Source organism: Rhinatrema bivittatum, chromosome 1 (assembly GCF_901001135.1).
Source record: "Rhinatrema bivittatum chromosome 1, aRhiBiv1.1, whole genome shotgun sequence".
NCBI lineage: Eukaryota > Metazoa > Chordata > Amphibia > Gymnophiona > Rhinatrematidae > Rhinatrema > Rhinatrema bivittatum.
In genome coordinates, this window is record NC_042615.1 from 305,212,234 (window position 1) to 305,230,910 (window position 18,677).

The 18,677-nt window shown below is 41.0% G+C and overlaps 1 protein-coding gene across 2 annotated transcripts in view; it reads left to right on the forward strand.

Moving 5' to 3' along the window:
- SLC9B2 (solute carrier family 9 member B2) overlaps positions 1 to 18,677 on the forward strand; it is an 86,026-nt gene that overhangs the window by 20,999 nt on the left and 46,350 nt on the right. The window contains exons 2-6 of one of the 2 annotated variants that reach the window (XM_029597021.1): positions 3,856 to 3,949; positions 8,188 to 8,368; positions 9,325 to 9,495; positions 12,070 to 12,212; positions 14,786 to 14,913. In XM_029597021.1, coding sequence (XP_029452881.1) covers positions 3,866 to 3,949; positions 8,188 to 8,368; positions 9,325 to 9,495; positions 12,070 to 12,212; positions 14,786 to 14,913 — 707 coding nt within the window. In that variant the 5' untranslated portion in view covers positions 3,856 to 3,865. The remainder of the gene's footprint in view (positions 1 to 3,855; positions 3,950 to 8,187; positions 8,369 to 9,324; positions 9,496 to 12,069; positions 12,213 to 14,785; positions 14,914 to 18,677) is intronic. The other variant, XM_029597023.1, reaches the window with a different exon arrangement.

Below are 18,677 nucleotides of genomic sequence, written 5' to 3' on the forward strand. Positions count from 1 at the left end.
TAAATAAACAAGAATTGCTAAAAAACAAAGAACACATAAACATCAGATCCAATCTATTATGTCATAAAACAAATATCAATGTATTCTTTCTAGAATCCTCTTTCCAGAAAGGCAGAGATCACCATAACTACAATGTAATAGCAATAATCATGAGAACGGGTGCAAAGCAAAACTACACCAGTTCACATTACAATCCAACATGAAAAAAAGCTATATTCAAATTCTGGAGTCACCTCAGTAAAAAAAAAAAAAAAAAAAAGACTCCCTCCACTGCTAAATATTTTGTGAACTAACACAAACCCCTGCACAAAAAAAAAAAAAAAAGGCACCTAGAACCTTTCCATACTATATCATAACAGCATTGACTCTCAGGACTCAAATAACAGTAACCTTATAAAAAAGAAACAATGCAAATGCTACACCAGGCCCTAGAACATTAATACACCACCTACAGAGATAATAGAAAAAGCCAGACTGCTACAAATCCCTATAGAAAAACTACATACTAGTAGCAATACTGCACCTCGAACACACACAAGCAGAACATAGACTGACCCTTACCTAATACAGAAATACGGGACTATAATTTAGAAATAGAAATAGCCTGAGAAATCGCTCTGAACAGTGGAAAGTTAAAGAGCAAAATACAAAATTATAAGAAATGCACATACTTGATGATATATTCCAATTGCTAAAATCTCAAAATAATTTTATTTTACTTTTGTTGTCTGATCTTTTTATTTTTTTAATCAGTCTGTCTTTTTTCCACTTCCCCTTTTCAGTCTTTTCCTAATTGTTTCTCTAGGATCACGCTTCTCTTTCTGATTCTTCTCCTATCCCCTTCCCTTCCTCTCTCTCTCTCACACACACACACAAAGGCTCATGCTTTCTCTCATAGACTTCCTTACACACACAAGCTCTCACTCTCATATGTTCTACCATACACGCAATACCTAGCGATATTAAGTTGGAGGAACCAAAAATGTAAAAAATAAATAAAAAAAATTAAAATGTGCCAGCCGGTCTGGTTAAGAGAACGGATGCTCAATTTCAACGGCATCCATTTTCCTAATTGATGGCTGTCAGTGGTTTCGGAAAACCAACGCTCGTAAAATTGAGCATTGGTTTCCTAAACCCGGTGACAGAGCCAGCTCTCCTGGGTCAAGGAGGCGCACGGGCATGTAATCATCCCTAGCACCTCCTTTTAGCGTGACCCCTCATTTAAATATAGGATTGTGCGCCCAGGAGAGGTGGCTGGGCGCGCGTTGGGAGAGCAGGCGCTCAACATGAACCGCCCGTTCTCCCGCGATCTTTACAGAATCGCCCTGTTTGTTCTTTTCTCTTGTAAAGAGAAAAAAACTTGCACTAAGATCATCTCTGGCTGAGAGGATAGAGCAGAGCCTTTTGAATAATTGGAGCTTTGCAAAATCCTGACAATACAGTCAAAGGGGGGGGGGGGCAGAGTGTTGAGTCTTTCGCTAATGGCATGATTGAAGGTTTTAGATGCTACAAGAGGAAATTATGAAGAGAGTTAAGGCAGCCTCTGGACTTATTTGCAACAAGCATATTCCATGACAGCCAGTTCTCATATTTGTTTGGGAGAAAATGATCCAGCCCAGAGTATTCCAGTGGAAGATGATTCCCTTATGTAAATGATTCAATAGGTGTGAAGCAGCTGTAGATTGTGATGGAAGACAAGGAGGTCCTACCTGTTTAAGTAACTTCTGTGCTAACAGAAGATAGACTGATCTTCTGAAAAGGAACTCAATATTTCTCTATGGATAGGGACCTTTGTTTTCAGTTTTTATTTTATTTTGCCTGGGAATTTCAATGTTATAGCAAAAAAAAAAGTCAGTGGGAAAAATGACTTTTTTTTTAATAAGACACAGGAGAAAAATATATGGAAAAGTAATTCTTCCACTGATTTTTTTTTTTTTTTGTTCTAACATTGAAATTCCCTGGCAAAATAAAATAAAAACTGAAAATGAAGGTGTAACAGGATGAGCTGGCAGCTACATAAAAATGGCAGTACAGAGTACCATCTTTGCCACAGCTCCCCCACTGAAGGCTGCCACAGTGGCTTGTTCCACATTTTAGATTGACAAGTGACCTTTAGTGTCTGTGTGGATTTTCAGTTTGGAGTTGAGAGGGAGGGAACTTTTTCTTTCGGTTTCCTTAAGTCTGCATAGTGTAGGCTATGATAGCATGGGATGGCTCTTGGCATTGTGGAGGACAGGAAAACATTCTGGACTCCCGCCTTTCCCACGGAAAAGAAATACTTTATAGTTTACAAACTGAAAATATCAGCCTGCTTACCTCAGCAGTTTCTGTCTCAAAAGTAAAGTGTTCAAGCATACAAAATCTTGGTGTACTGTGTGCTGCTTTCTCCTTTTCTCCTGGGCTTCCCTGTTCCTATGTGGACTCTGGGATTTATTCACCGCCCTGCCAGCTGAGTTCTCCCCCTGGCTGGGTCTTAAGATATCCTGAGGTTTTAGAGTGTACACTCCTTTATATAGGCCCAAAGCCTTGGCTGTGGAATCTTTGACAGATTTTATTTCTTACTCACAACCAGTGGTGGAAAATGTATTTCTTTTTTATGGAGTTGTTTTGTGTGATCTTTGTTGGGAATACGTTTTTTGACACTTGAGAGGAGAGAAGAGTTGAATTTTTTTAAATTTGTCATCTGGATGCCCCTCAGTCTACGGGATTCTGTTGCCAGATCAGCAATTGATTGGTGGAGGGGTGGATACATAGCTGGTACCAGATGCGGGAGAAGAAAGGAAGAAAAGTCACTGCACTGGTTCTGTCCTAGAATAAACAGTGGTGGAAGTGCCTACAATATACAGGAGAGAATTGAAGAGTTAAAAGATCAAGCAGTGGAACCCAAGTATTTCGGGGGAATCCCTAAAAGGATAGGAGGCCCCTTTCCAGGGCTGCTTCACATTCCATCAAGAAAAAAGAAGGGACCCTGAGGGAGAGATTAAGGGACCACAAATTTACTGGTTGCAGTTGTATTATGGAATGCTACCAGAGTAACTTGTATCAAGTGCCATATTATTCATGTTGAACAACCACCTCAATAAAGGGTAGATTTTAAAAAGGCCGCGTACGTAAAATCCAGCCTTTATGTGTGTGGCTGGGCCTTCTGCGCACCGAGCCTATTTTCAAAAAGGCCCGGCCATGCGCTTAAAGGCCGGTACGCGCATAAGTGCAGGCCTTCCTGAAAGGGGCTAGCCGGGGGGGGTGGGCTGGAATAGTGCCATTGTTCGTTGTCCCGAAGACCTGGATCCCGGCACGTGCAACTTACTTCAGCTAAAGTAAGTTGCTGAAATAAGGTAAAAAAAAACCCCAAAAAAGTTAGCATTTAGGGGGTGGGGAAGAGAGGGGAAGGGTAGGGAAGGTGCGATGGGGGTAGGGACGTTCCCTCCCAGTCCGCTTAATTGGAGCGGACTAGGAGGGAACTGGGGAAGGCTGTGATACGTCGCCGCGCAATTTTTGCTAAACTGTGCTTGCACATGCGCGCGCAGTCTGCTGATTTTATAACATGTGCGCGCTAATGTTTTGTGCTGGAACACCATCACAGTGTCCAGGTTATTTATTGGCATTTAGAAGACCAGAGTATAGCTAATGCCTAGGGCCATCGAGGCTTATCCACTCCTCTCCTACACTCTCCCCAGCGGAGGACCTGCTGCGGGGTTATGAAAGACTGAGTCTAGGATTTAGCCCCCGGTATTGTGAACCTTTTTTCCCTCCTGGGCAAGGCCTGAGGATGGGGGTTGGACATATATTAATGGCCGATGTTTCTGTTGCTGTTTAATTTTTTTTTTTGTGATTAATATTTTTGTGTGGTTTTAGCTTGGCCAGTATGGGGAAAGAAGATCATGTACTTGAGGAAGAAGACCCACTTCAGTATACAAGTAATGAAGTTGCCACACAGCAGAACACCCAGGTGATAACTTTGATGTGCGCCCTATTGTGATAAGTCATAGCGAGGCAGAAATAGAAAAGGTAGGGCTTATTGTCCATGTGCACAAGATTATCTTGACAAGGTGGTATTATAAGTACTCCAGACAAAAACTGGGCACTGAGTTGTAGTAAATAATATGAGGTAAAGTTTGAAGATTATCTGTCTTCGTCAGAGCTTTCATTGGAGCCTTTAGTGTTGCCTGCTTCTTTTACACTGGAGGGCACATTTCTATATTTCTTTATCGAGAATTTGTATGTATGTCTTTGGAGTTTTGTGTTTTTATTTTTAATTTTTTAATCTGGTCTTAAGTATGTGTTGCATTCCTATTTGTTTAGGGAGGGGCAAATATAGGTCTTCTTTACAGAGATATAAGAACATAAGAACATGCCATCCTGAGTCAGACCAAGGGTCCATCAAGCCCAGCATCCTGTTTCCAACAGTGGCCAATCCAGGCCATAAGAACCTGGCAAGTACCCAAAAACTAAGTCTATTCCATGTTACCATTGCTAGTAAGAGCAGGGGCTATTTTCCAAGTCAACTTAATTAATAGCAGGTAATGGACTTCTCCTCCAAGAACTTATCCAATCCTTTTTTAAACACAGCTATACTAACTGCACTAACCACATCCTCTGGCAACAAATTCCAGAGTTTAATTGTGCATTGAGTGAAAAAGAACTTTCTCCGATTAGTTTTAAATGTGCCCCATGCTAACTTCATGGAGTGCGCCCTAGTCTTTCTATTATCCAAAAGAGTAAATAACTAATTCACATTAACCTGTTCTAGACCTCTCATGATTTTAAACACCTCTATCATATCCCGCCTCAGCCGTCTCTTCTCCTGGCATTTTATAAAATTATTCCTTCTTTTAATTTAACTGCTACAAATATACCCTCTCCCCCTGGTGGCTTCAGGATTAGTGCCATGCTGGGCAAGCTCAGTGTGCCAGTCAAAGTCCTAGAAACTTTGACAAAAGTGTTCCGTGACAGGGCTCCATCTGATGATGTCACCCATATGTGAGGACTAACATCCTGCTGTCCTGTGAGAATGGTTCTAATCTTTTTTACATGAAAGATCTAAGCAGGTCTGTATTAAAACAGATTGCTCTAGGTGGTAGTCTAATAATTGGGGTGTCCCACATGGGTCTGCCTTATCGGCAGTGCTTTTTAATATATTCTTGCAGCCACTAGTCTTGGAATTATCTGCATTATCTATAACTTGTAGAGTCTATGCTGATGATGTGCAATTTTATTTGTCAAGTGATATGGCTGGGGGATTTCCTGAGGTTTCAGGTAACATTTTTTAAGCTCCAGTTATTGCATCTTTTGAAGCAATATCTTCCCTTGCCTGAATTTAGATTATTTATGGAGTCCATAGTTTGTGCCCACTTGGATTATTGTAATTCTTTATATAGAGGATTACCTAAATTCCTTATGCATATTTTACAGCTTACTCAAAATGCTGTGGGATTATTGATAATTTTTTACTTAAAATATGGTGATAGTATTTCTCCTTATTTAGCAAAATTGCAGTGGCTTCCAATAAAGCAGAGGGTGAAGTTCAAGATACTGTCTTTGGTACATAAATCTCTGCTTGCTTATTCCTTTTGTTTAAAGAAATATATATAATCCCTTCTGTACCTGCTTACCCACTGCGTTCTGGTTCTCAGCATTTGTTAATAGTCCCATCCTATACATCTGTTAAGTTAACTGGTACTCACTCTAAAGTCTTTTCTGTCTTGGGTCCTGAATTGTGGAATACTATATTGAATGTGCTTCGTGTTCTTACAGATTATATGTTTCATGTTCTCTGAATTTTTTCATTAATGTTTGTTTTTCTATTTGATTATGTATTTTATTGTACTGTTTGTTTTATTGTGTATTTTGTGAATTGCAGACTATAAATCTGTGAAATAAATAAATCACTGGGGGTCTTTAAAAGTGGTCGAGCAGATGATATAGTGGACTGGGCTCAGGGTATCCCACAGTTCATTTCTTACAAGGGGAAACTGTCCCTCTTTGATTGAACAGGCGCCCCCTCTATCCCACACCTTAAGGGCGGATTTTAAAAGTGTTACGCGCGTGCCAAGCCTATTTTGCATAGGCCCGGCGACACTCACAAAGCCCCGGGAAGCGCATATGTCCTGGGCTTTGTGAAAGGGGCGAGGTGGGGACGGGGCGGGTCCGAGGCCTCCGGCACAGAGGCTATGCCGGGGAATCGCGCACTGGCAGCTGGCCGGTGCGCGCAAGTTACGCTTGCCAGAGGCAGGCATAATTTACAAAATAAAGGTGGGGGGGAATTTAGGTAGGGCTGGGGGGGGCGGGTTAGATAAGGGAAGGGAGGGGAAGGTGGCGGGGGCCGAAGGAAAGGTCCCTCCGAGGCCGCTCTGATTTCGGAGCGGCCTCGGAGGGAATGGGGAAAGCCATCGGGGCTCCCCTAGGGCTCAGCACGCGCAAGGTGGGCGCCGACCCCGGATTTTATAACATGCACACGGCTGCAGGCGCATGTTATAAAATCGGGCGTACATTTGTGCGCACTGGGTAGCACGCACAAATGTAGGCCACGCGTGTAGGTTTAAAAATCTGCCCCTAAGTGAATTGCTTCTTCTAACTAGTAACAGGGTGCACGCAAAAACCTTTTGTTTGTATGGATGGTGTTTCTAGCTGAATTTATTTTTGTTGGAGGGAGGATTTTTTTTGTTTTGTTTTGTTATTAATTTTGGAAAATAGCGTGTGCTATTTCCCAAAATGAAAGAAACCAAAAACAGAATCTGAATTTTTAGCAGGAATTTTTTTTTCATTTTCATTTTCAAATGGAATGCACATCCCTAGTGCATTCACTAATAATCTCCATCTCAGGTGAACCCAAATTTTGGAAAAAAAACAGTTCAGTACACACCTTGGATTGGTGGTTCCAGTACTGCCAAATTTATTTAAGCATAAACTGGGGTTTCTTCCACAGTAGAGTTCAGACAGTAACAAAAGTTTAGCAGCACAACAAACAACAAACTTTTCAATAGTTATCTTTGCAGCAGGCAGTGCTCTAGTTTCTTGGAATGCTCAGGTTCTCCACCAGATGCTCTCTTGGCTTTTGTTCCTGTCTTTCATCTTTTCTGGTTATGCAGCTCCCATCTACTGTATGTGAGTGCTGATGTACATAATAAAAGTTGTTTAATATCTGCTGGTGCCACCTAGCATTCTCCCTCAACCCAGAAATGTTCCTGAGGAGCAGATCAGCCACTTATTTGGTTCTTGCGGTTGAGATCAGTGATGAGACTTCCTTAGGCAGGCTGTTCCTTCTTATGTTGTCTTCACAATTCTTCCCCAAGGACTCTTCCAAACGAGAAAGCTAGGCATTAAGCCTCGAAGTAGAGTAACTGATTTACTTACCCCCTTGGGAAAAAATGTGCCGCCACGGAGCAAGATAACAGCCAACAGCTCAACTACGAGCTGAGGTAAAAGGGCACGCACTCACTGCAGGTCTCATTCTGTTTACCCAGTACTGCTGGCATCATCAGGACTTAAAAGCACACATTTCTTATTCCTGCTCTAATGCATGAACAAATATGGACCATGGTTCTCAATGAGTAGAGGTTAAGTAATTTTCAGGTAACGGTTAAGCATGGACTATTTGAAACTAACCACATCTGTTTAAAAAAAAAAAAAAAAAAAAAAGTTTTTGTTTTTTTTTTTCAAATTTGTTCTTTCCTAGATAATTCTTATAGGTTTGAGGAGTTTGGGGCCTTGCGGTTCCCTCCTGCAGCTTTGGGCTTTCAGTGAGCCTGCCACAACCGTGCAAAAATGACAGGACTTTTCCTGACTTTGGTCTTGTGCTGTAATCACTAGAAAGGTCGTACTGAACCCACAGGTGGGTCACCCACTAATAACAGGGATCACAAGGAGAAACTCTGTGAAGAAAATTCATAGTGAAACACCAGGGCTGTCACGCCTCAGCCTTCCCATAGATTTTGTGTGTCAAGCATAAAGCCATCTTGAGTTGTGTTATCTGAAAAGTCGGAGCTTTAGGAAACGGTTGCAATATTAACCTGGTATGGAAATCTATTAAAATGATGCTTCAGGATTTATGGACATGAACAGAAAAGGATAAGGAATCTCTGCACCCCTTCTCTGTTCCAAAATGGTATTTTGGCTAGTCAGGTTTTTTTTAAGTTCACAGAAAAGCAGTATAATAAGCATTGCTATGTATTTGTTCATTATACTCAGGAGTTTGCAGGGGCGAACTACTGCGGACTTTACAGCAAAGCCTCAGCGGATGAGAGCACTTTACGGCACAGCTATGAACAGCAGCCTCAGGACCTGCCTCTGGATGCCAGGCCCTGTGGGAAACTTAGGCAGATATTTGCCTGCCCTCCTCAGGGTGTTCTTGCCTGGACAGTGACAAACGGTAATTTTTTTGGCACACAGGATGAGGGTTGGGGGGGACAGCTTGGCGCACATCACGTGGTCACTTGAGAAAGAATATTTCAGAGAAAAATAACAGGTTTGTCTCCAGTTCAGCTCCTGAAGGTGTCAGAATTCAAACTTAATATACTTCTCGGCAGTCCATTCAGTTTTGAAATCATTGTGGGTGTCAGAAATGCTGCACCGTTGCCCTTCAAGTCTGGCCTGTGTTGAGCGGAGAAATGGGCTTGATGCACCCTCCTGCAGAGGAGGCAAATAGCCGCCAGAAAGTTTCTAGTTTTCCTGTCATATATCTCCCCTCTGTGGGGGTGCTGACTGCCAGCTGTGGGAGTATGATTCGGGCCCATATGTATTTCTATGTATAACCCGCACGGTCCCCAAATGATTGTTTCCTATCCAGGGCCAACAATAGCTAACACATTACATGGCACACCAAAAATGCAAGCTCTGGTTTGGCTACCACCGTACTTCTCAAACGACATAGTCCCTTCTGTTTAGCAAAGCAGAGCATGGGAGCAGCGATTGCACTGTGCAAAAATCAGACGGGGCATTAGAACTCCATGGTCACCCGCACGGTCAAACCACCTAAACTCTGACCAACTGATATCTTGGTTACCAAACCGCCCCCCCCCCCCCCACACACACACACACACCACACACATACATGCTCCCACACCCTTTACAGACACACAATAAAATTATGCATTTATAACAAATTTTACAAGAAAAAGAACATTCAAGAGTACAGTCTTCTGAGGCAAAAATATCACTTATAACAGCAATCAAGTGGTCCTAAAGAATTCAGTCTTGGAAAAGATTTGCTCACCAGCAAGGGGGGGGGTGCCAGGATCGCCCTATGGCAGATGACGAGGAACAGCCAGAAAACATTTTGAGTTGACATCTTCCTAATACAGTTTTTGTTGCCTCCCCTTGTTCCAGTTGTCATGGTGGTCCTGGTGTGGGCAGTCATCTGGTCAATAACAGGTTCTGAATGTCTGCCTGGTGGGAACCTCTTTGGAATTTTGTTCCTGTTGCTCTGTGCCGTAACTGGAGGGAAGCTTGTGAGCCTCATTAAAATATCAACACTACCTCCGCTGCCCTCCCTTCTTGGTAAGTATCACGCAGTTAAAATGCTTTTGACTTGGACGTGGCTGAAAATGAGGTGTTTTGTATTAATTTGACTTTTATGGTCGACTCTTTTTAAGACAGATCATAGTACTTTTATTTTCTAACCTGCTGGCAATATTTATGCCTTGTGATAGAGTAGGTAATATATACATTTAAAAAAAATATATAAAACCACCTCCTTTTCTAGTTGGATTTAGTGGCATATAAGAAATTTTTAATAAATAAGGGGTAGATTTTATAAATTTGCGCACACGCGTACTTTTGTTCGCACACCAGGCGCGAACAAGAGTATGCGGGATTTCAATAGATATGCGTGTAGCCGCGCGTGTCCATTAAAATCTGGGGTCGGCGCCCGCAAGGCTGCCCAAAATCGGCAGCCTGGTGCGCGAACAAAAGTATGTGCGCAACTTTATAAAATCTACCCCGGCAGGCATAACTTTGCGCTCGCTGGGCCAGCTGCCGCGTGCCATGTTCAGGTCCAGGGGCTGGTCCGGAGGCCGTGGCCACACCCCCGGAACGCCCCTGGATGATGCGCCAGTCACGACACACTCCCCAACACGCCCCCCCCCAGGAAAGCCCCGGGACTTACGCGCGTCCCGGGGCTTTGCGCACGCCGGAAGCCTATGCAAGATAGGCTCGGCGTGTGCAGGGGGGGGTGTGGGGTAGGTTTTCGGGGGTTACGTGCGTAACCCTCTGAAAATCTACCCCTAAATAAATAAGCGTCCTTGGCAGGGAAAAAATAGTACAAATAAGACTATGCAATTTTTGTGCGGGCACTGCAGTTATTGCAATACTTCAGCCTGCTTATTTTAATGTTTTGCAGAGCATGAAACATTTTTACAGAGTACGAAACTTTAGATATAGGCTGCAAAACACCAGAATCTATTATGTGCTTAACATCTATGAATTCTGTTTTTATTTTATTTTTTTATATTAATTAAGTTTAACGCTGTATTACTGCTTTTTATATTTTATGCAATTTGATATTTTGTTTTAGATTTAACTTTTTATTTTATTTTATCTTTTACTCTAACAGCTAATTTATTTAATTTTCCTCTTTTATGTAGGTTTTTAGCTGTTACTATTTTAACAAAACAATGTATTTCTTGTGTGTTTTAACTTGTAAACCGTTGTGAAGGCATGTCTGATGTAACGGTATAGAAATGCTAATAATAAATAAACTAAAACTTTTTGTTGCTAATGTCGAAATAAAATAAATTACAAATGAATGTTTGGAGTAAAGTGATGAGGAGAACCTGAAATATAAAGCACTTGACTGTACCACTGAACTAAAGTTGCTGAGCTGGTAGAGAATCCTTACTTTCTCCTTTCCCTCTCCTTCTACCCTCACCCTGTCACATTGCAGTATCAGTTCCATTTACTTTTAGACAGATTTTAATAGTACTGTCAGTACCTAGGGATCAGTCTGATTCCCAGGATGGACTGGACAGATGAGGATTATTTATCAGAACTTTGCACCAATTTTGCTTCTGTTCAAGTAATTGCTTCAGGAGTTGCAGCAGCTTCTGAAGCAAAACTTGGATAAATCCCCTCCTTACATTTCCTAGATGTCTGCGCTCCTAATGCATAGTAAATGACAGCTGAAAAAGACCATCTGGCCCACCCAGTCTGCCCAATTATCTTGTCCCCACTAACGCTGCATTCCAGCTGCCAGCCATAGAATGTGACCACTTGCAGGATTTCTCCTCATCCAGGACAGCCTTTTCTTTATTCTCTTCCTCTTTTATACCCCCGCATCTTGGGAAGAAGAGAGTACAAATCCCCAGGTAGTTTTCTCTAGCACCCATCTTTCCCATGCTTAACCATGCTCATATGCTCAATTCCCCCAGTCAGTGTTGGCCTTGCTTTTTCTCCTGCATCTGATTGGAATAAATATATTTTCTAATACATAGTCATTTTGTTGTTCACTATCATCCCGATTTTAAAAGGGCCACACTTGTAAATAACGGGGGGTTATGCGCGTGGCCAGGCCTTGTGCGCACCGTGCGCATTTTTGGAAGGGCCTGGCCACGAGTGTAACCCGTTATGTGCCATAGTGCCGGGCCTCTCCAAAGGGGCAGGCCGGGGGTGGGGCTGGGTGGGCCAGGATAGCGCCATTAGCCACTGTCCTGGGGAAGTGCGCGCCGGCAGCTGGCCGGTGCATGGAAAATTCTGCTCCTCTGGAGCAGAAGCAAGTATGAAAAAAAAAAAAAAGGAGTTAGGTAGGGATAGTTTAGGGGTCAGAGAAGAGAGGGGAAGAGGGAGGAAGGATAGGGTTAGGGAACTGGGAAAGGCCTTCCTGCGTCGCCACACGTATTTTTTTAAGATCCCCTCCCATTGCACACATGACAGACATCCGCCCGCACATGTGTGCACTGATTATAAAATCGGGCGCGCATGTGTGCGTGGATATGGTATTTTATAACATGCGCACGCGTTATAAAATAGCTGCATTTATGTGAGTGCGCCAGGAGCCGTGCGCACATGGACGCCCGCACATGGGTTTTTTGTTTTTTTTAAATCGACCCCTATTTGTTTTCTTTGCTTTCATTTAAGGTATGCTACTGGCTGGCTTTCTTATCAGGAATATCCCAGTCATCAGTGATCAAGTTCAGATCAAATATAAGTGGTCTTCAGCTCTGAGGAATATTGCCCTTTCTATTATTTTGACCCGTGCTGGTCTTGGGCTTGATCCACAGGTAAGAAGTTATTTCTAGGGATGTCAGGCCAATTTTTTTATATTTGTTTTGTTAATTTGTGTTGGGGTTTTTTTAATTCCCTTTTTGTTTTCCGGGTTTTTAATTTTGGGGGAGTTTTGTGTTTTTATTCTCTTTCAGGAAATAGCATGCACTATTTGCTGAAAACAAAAATAACATGAAACTTTAAAATTTTCAGTCTGAAAATGCGATCATTCATCCTGTGGTAAAGTTAACAGTGTGAGAATAGTGCATTTCTGCCTCTTTTTACTCCAAAACTGAATCTACCTCCAAACGCATTTGAAACTGCAAAGAATTTCAGAATCATTTGATGGAAATTTAATGCTGTGGTCTTTGTCCCAATATTATTTTTTTAATGTGATATATTTTTAGGATAATCATAAGAGCGTCTCAGACACTACCATGTATATATGCTCTGCAGTGGATGAGTACGTTTTGTGTGATAAAGTTATCTAGAATGTATGGGACTGAAGAATCACAAGGTTTGTTTGTGTGAGATTTCTCAAAATGAAATAGAATCAGAAGCTTTCTTTAAACAAAGAACATAAGCACAGAGAATAAACTGAAGTCAACACAATTTGCAGTAAAAAGGGTTTGCTATACAAAAGAGGACATGGATGCAATTCTGGAACAAATATTTTTCAGAAAATCTAGCACAGGGTGACAGATATTCATGTCTTGAACATTAAAGCAAACAAAAAATTATTTCTTTACAAATCGCTTTTCCTCAAAAGCCCAAAATGACCAACAGTTATGTAGTGAAAGATTCAATGTCATAAATAAAAATAGTAAAAAAACAAATACAATAAAGCAAATATATTAAATGATACAAAAGCTAAAAATAAAAAGAAATAATCACAAAATTAAGTAAAAACAGTACACAGGTTAAAAAACAAAATTAAAAATTACAGCAAGTACATCAAAATGGTTTGATAAGCCCACTAGCTGATCATGATGGAAAGGCCAAATAAAAAACCAGGCCTTGACTGATTTCCTAAACAATGAGAAAATATTAATATCTGTTTATTTAAAATTTCCTATATGGTGCTTATACGAGGCCCTAAGCAGCATACAAAGTATATATTCATAATCATAGTTAAAATGAGCCCAAGAATAAAACAGAATGGCTAGATGTTGAGCTAGGTGAGTCATATGTAATTTTAAATAAATAAATAAGGCATAATAAAATAAGAAATCAACAAGAAAGAATAGAAGCCAGTGTCATCCAAAAAACTAGCCAGTAGAACATGGCAGGCTCCAAGAGGGCCTAAGATCTAAAGGCCAAATTAAAGAAATGAGTTTTTAGCAGCTTTTTTAACTCCTTGGTACATATATCTTAAAGACTTAAGCAAATTATTCTAGATTTCTGGAAGAGCAAAAAAGAAAGCATGTTTCCATGCCCTGACCAGCCCAGTCTGAGAAGAAGAGAATGACGACCACAAAGCAGATCTTAAACACCTTGAAGGGATGTAAACCTGAAAATGGTCACTCGTGTAAAAGGGATATATGCCCTTCAAGACTTTAAATACCAAAGTGAGCAACTTAGATATATCATGATAAAGCCTGGGGGGACCCAATGTGGACATTCTTGTAAGTAGCTGCAGCATTCTGAATTAACTGTAACTTCCTCAAAGATTTTACCAGCAATCCGGAGTAGAGGGAGTTATAGTAGTCAGTATAACATGAAATGAAGGCATGGATTCTAGTATATATTTGTCATATAGTTATAGAAATGTATTGATTTATATTATGTATTTGATTTACTGTTTTTTTATTTTATATTGATTTGTATTATATATGCATTAAATGCATTTGATTATGTACTTGTATTACTGTAAACAATGTCATGTAGTCCTTTGATGGACCTGAAAGGCAGTATATAAACATTGGAAATTTTAAAAACAGAATGGCCTCAAAAAGCCCAAATATGCTATAACTGGTGAAGGTAGAAAAAAACAGCTTTTGAGAGCATAGCAATATGAGGTGCCTTTTGTTATTTGGAATCCAAAATCACCCTCAGATTTTTTACAGAAGGAAAGCAACATAATAGAATGCCATCAAAAATAAACCAAGATTGGGAGAAACTATTGATTTCTCAGTCCATAAAACCTCATTTTCAGTAGAATTTAAGCAGTTTTGTTCAACTTCAACCATGCTGCAATGCTAGCCAAGTGGTTATTTAATTTGGCGAGTCCGAAGACAGAACCTGGCTTAACTGGAAATTAAACCTGAACATCAGCATAAAATGGAAATAGACATTAAACTTATGTAATGACATAGCTAATGGAGTCCTAAACATATTAAAAAGTGTCAGCAATAAAGCCAAGCCCTGAAGGACTCCATGTTTAATAACCTTGGGGGAAGAAACTTACTCTCCCAAGGACACAGAAAAAGACCTATTAGATAAAAAAAAAATAAATCACAATTCACAAATGATAGTATGTAAATGTTGTTTTTTGGCCTTACTGAATTAAATTTTTTTTTTTTTTGTAAAATACACCTCATATTCATAACTTAAAAAAAACATTCAAAGTGACTCCTTTCTTACATTTCAGGCTCTCAGGAAGCTGAAGGCAGTTTGCATAAAGCTCTCCTTGGGTCCCTGTGCCATAGAGTCCTGTTCGGCTGCAGTCATTTCCCACTTTCTCATGGGTTTGCCGTGGGCCTGGGCATTTATGTTAGGGTGAGTACATCTCCTTCCCTGTAATGTGTGCATGCATCAGCTCAGCTAACCTGGAGGGAAGAGGGAGACGGAGAGATTGTGTGCCTAAAGCCTACCCCCTTGGCTAAAATCCTGCTGATCTGGACAGATAAGAGTGCTACCAAGTTACACAAACGATACAAAAATCAAATGAAATTCAGCACTCCATTAACTACAATGACAAAAATCCTTTGCACTAGGGAATCCTTTCCTCCAAACTCCCCCACAGTGAACTTTTTTTTTTCTCCTAGAGATGCTCCCCCTTCTGGGACTCTTCCTGTATTGGTACCTGCTCTATGATGTGCAGATCCCTCTAGTCTAGCAGATGGAATTGGAAAAATCTCCTAAACATTTATAGATGAGCCCCTGCCGACTCTTTTTGATAGCAGTAACTGTAGCAGTTTCCGAAGCCTGGCAGTCCTTCGCCTGACTCCAGTCTGAAAAAATCTTCTCTGATGACATTTAATGTTCTTCTGGGCAGCTAAGGGGTATGAGACTGATTCTCCTTCCACTGCTAATCACCGCTGGTCCTCTCATGCTCAGAAACCTCCCTGAACCTCTAGAACAGTGGTTCTCAACCCTGTCCTGGGGACCCCCCCAGCCAGTCGGGTTTTCAGGATATCCACAATGAATATGCATGAAAGAAAATTTGCATGTTATGGAGGCAATGTATGTAAATTTTCTCTCATGCATATTCATTGTGGATAGCCTGAAAACCCGACTGGCTGGGGGGGTCCCCAGGACAGGGTTGAGAACCACTGCTCTAGAAGGCTTCCAAATCCACCTTTGTGTCCCAGCCACCTTTCTAGGACAGGAGTCTGAAAGAAAGAACAAAGAGCTAAAATGAGAAATTACTACTTACCTGATAATTTCATTTTCCTTAGCCCTGACAGATGAATTCAGGACCAGTGGGTTATGCACCTCTACCAGCAGATGGCGATGGAGCATAACTGATGTCACAGTATATAATACTCCTGTAGTGATATCAGCCTGCCAGTATTCTCTTCAAAAGCAACTGAGCACAGAATAGCAAAACCTTGATTAAAAACAGATACCCATTTCAATACTCAGCCAATAGGAAACACTGAGCTCAGACAAGAAATACATTAACACTAGTCTAGGGACTGGACGAACACTTACCAGTAATCCCTGCAACACGCAGCCACGCAGGAGGACCATAACACAGTTCTTCGGAAGCCAAGAGTGGGAAGCTGAATTTATCTGTCAGAGCTAAGTAAAACAAAATTATCAGGTAAGTAGTAATTTCTCAATTCCTAGTGCCCAGACAGATTAATTCAGTGGGATGTACGCATGTTACTCCCAAATAGGTGGGAGGCTGCCCACTGTCCTGACAAAACCACACATGCAAAAGCTGTGTCCTCCCAGTCCTGCACATCCAGAAAAAAGTATGTAAGGAAGACCACGTCATAGCTCGGCAAATGTCAACAGGAGATAGCAATCTAACCTCCGTCCATGACACTTCCTGAGCCTAGTGGAAAGAACCCTCACCTGACTAGATAATGGCTTTTCAGCATTCACTTACACAGCTGTGACTATCTCCTTAATCCAGCGAGCTATTGTAGCCTGCAAAGCCAGCTTGCCCTGCTTATCACCACGCTGGAGGACAAACAGGTGATCTGTCTTCTGGAAAGACTCAGAAACCTCCAAATTCCTGACAAAATGTCTCTTAACATCCACGGGCTGCAACAGATGATATTCCTCTGCATCTCTTTCCCTATCCAGGGCCAGTAGAAAAATAGACTGATTCAAATGAAAATCAGTGACCACTTTTGACAAAAAGGAAGGAACAGTATCCATCTGAATCACCCTGGAGTCATTCAAAACAATGGCTCCTGGCAAGACAAGGCTTGCAGCTCGGAAATTCTATGCGCAGAACAAATCGCCACAAGGAACACAGTTTTCAAGGTCAGTAACTGCAAGGAAAGGTTACAGGAGTAGCCTAGTGGTTAGAGCAGTGGGCTATGAACCAGGAGACCAGGGTTCAAGTCCCACTGTTGCTCCTTGTGACCTTGGACAAGTCACTTCACCCTCCACTGCCTCAGGTACAAACTTAGATTGTAAGCCCTCCGGGGATAGGGAAATACCTCCAGTACCTGAATGTAATCCGCTTTGAAGTGCTGAAAAAAAAATGTGCAAAGCAGAATATAAATCTAAATAAAATAAAAAAAACATCAGTCTAAACATAGTTCCCACTAAGAAATCAAACACCAAATTAAGACTCCTCAAGGGCACTAGTAATCTCAAGGGAGAACGAAGATGTTTAACTCCTTTCAAGAAACAGGACACATCTGGATGAGCTAACAAGGGACCACCATTCACCTGACCCCTGAAACAGGCAAGAGCCACTAGGAATTAAGGGCCAACCCTTTATTCAATCCATCCTGCATAAATTCCAAAACAAGTGGGATCTTAACCAAACGAGAAAGAACACCTTAATCTTCACACCAGACCTCAAACACTCGCCAAACCCAAACATAAGCTAAGGAAGTAGAGAACTTTCTCACTCTTAGCAAGGTGGAAATCACTGCAGAAGAATATCCGTGCTTCAGCAAGCAAGCCTTCTAAAGGGCCATACCGTAAGACCAAATCAAGTCAGATCTTCGTGAAGAACAGGTCCCTAACGCAACAGACTCCTGTGTGCCGGCAGTCGGACAGGGGAGTCCACCAGGAGCTGCCACTGATCCTGCATAACATAGTCTCCTGGGCCAATCTGGTGCCACCAGAAGCACCATCCTTCTGTGAAGCTTGACCCTCTGAATCATTCTTTTTTTTTTTTTTTTTTTTTATATTTTATTTCATTTTCACATAAATTTTAAACAGCAATTACATGCTTGTGAAATCAGGACAGATGGAATTCCAATATTTAACAAGAAATCATTAAACATAAAAGAAAGAGAAAAACTGATATTTTCCCCTATCCTTAATTAACAGGTAAACAGGAGATTCAAGATTATCATAGAGTTAAATTACAAATCAATATCATATTAAGGTAATACAGGGGAGCTGGATTCACATACCATATATATATATACTGCTAATGTCTAACTAGCCTCCTTGGGAGACTGATGGAAATCCAAAAAGGAAATTAAATGAGAAGGTTCAAAGAAAACATATGGTGTATTATTAAGATTTACAACACACTTGTATGGGAAAAGGACTATAACTCGAGCACCTAACTGTCTCATTCTAGGACACAGCCAAAAATTTCCTCCGTCTATGTTGGGTCTCTCTTGAAATATCTTGGTAAACCCAGATTTTCTGACCTAAGTATAAGATATCTCGGTTATGTAGAGAAAGTCTTAGAATAGTATCGCGGTCCATTGTAAACACAAAATTAATCAACAAAGTTCCACGGCTTTCTACTTGATTGTCCCCCGAAGATTCTAATATTTCAGTCATATTCATATCTATTGCAGGAGATTGATGAGAAGCATTTTCAGTTTTTCCAGATTTCACAAAGTAGATTTTTGCGATAGGTGGCAATGCATCTGCTGGTAAATGTAATATGTCTTGCATGTAATTCTTGAATTGATCTCTTATGAAGATTAATTTAACTTTTGGAAAATTTATAACTCTCAAATTCAAGTATTTTGAGGAATTTTCTAAATTCTCCAGTCTTTTAGAATTAGAAAGTTCACCTTGTATTAAGCCACTCTGTATAGATTGCATTTGAACTACTTTTGAATCAAGTTCATCAATCTTTAAAGAATGCGTTGTAATAATTG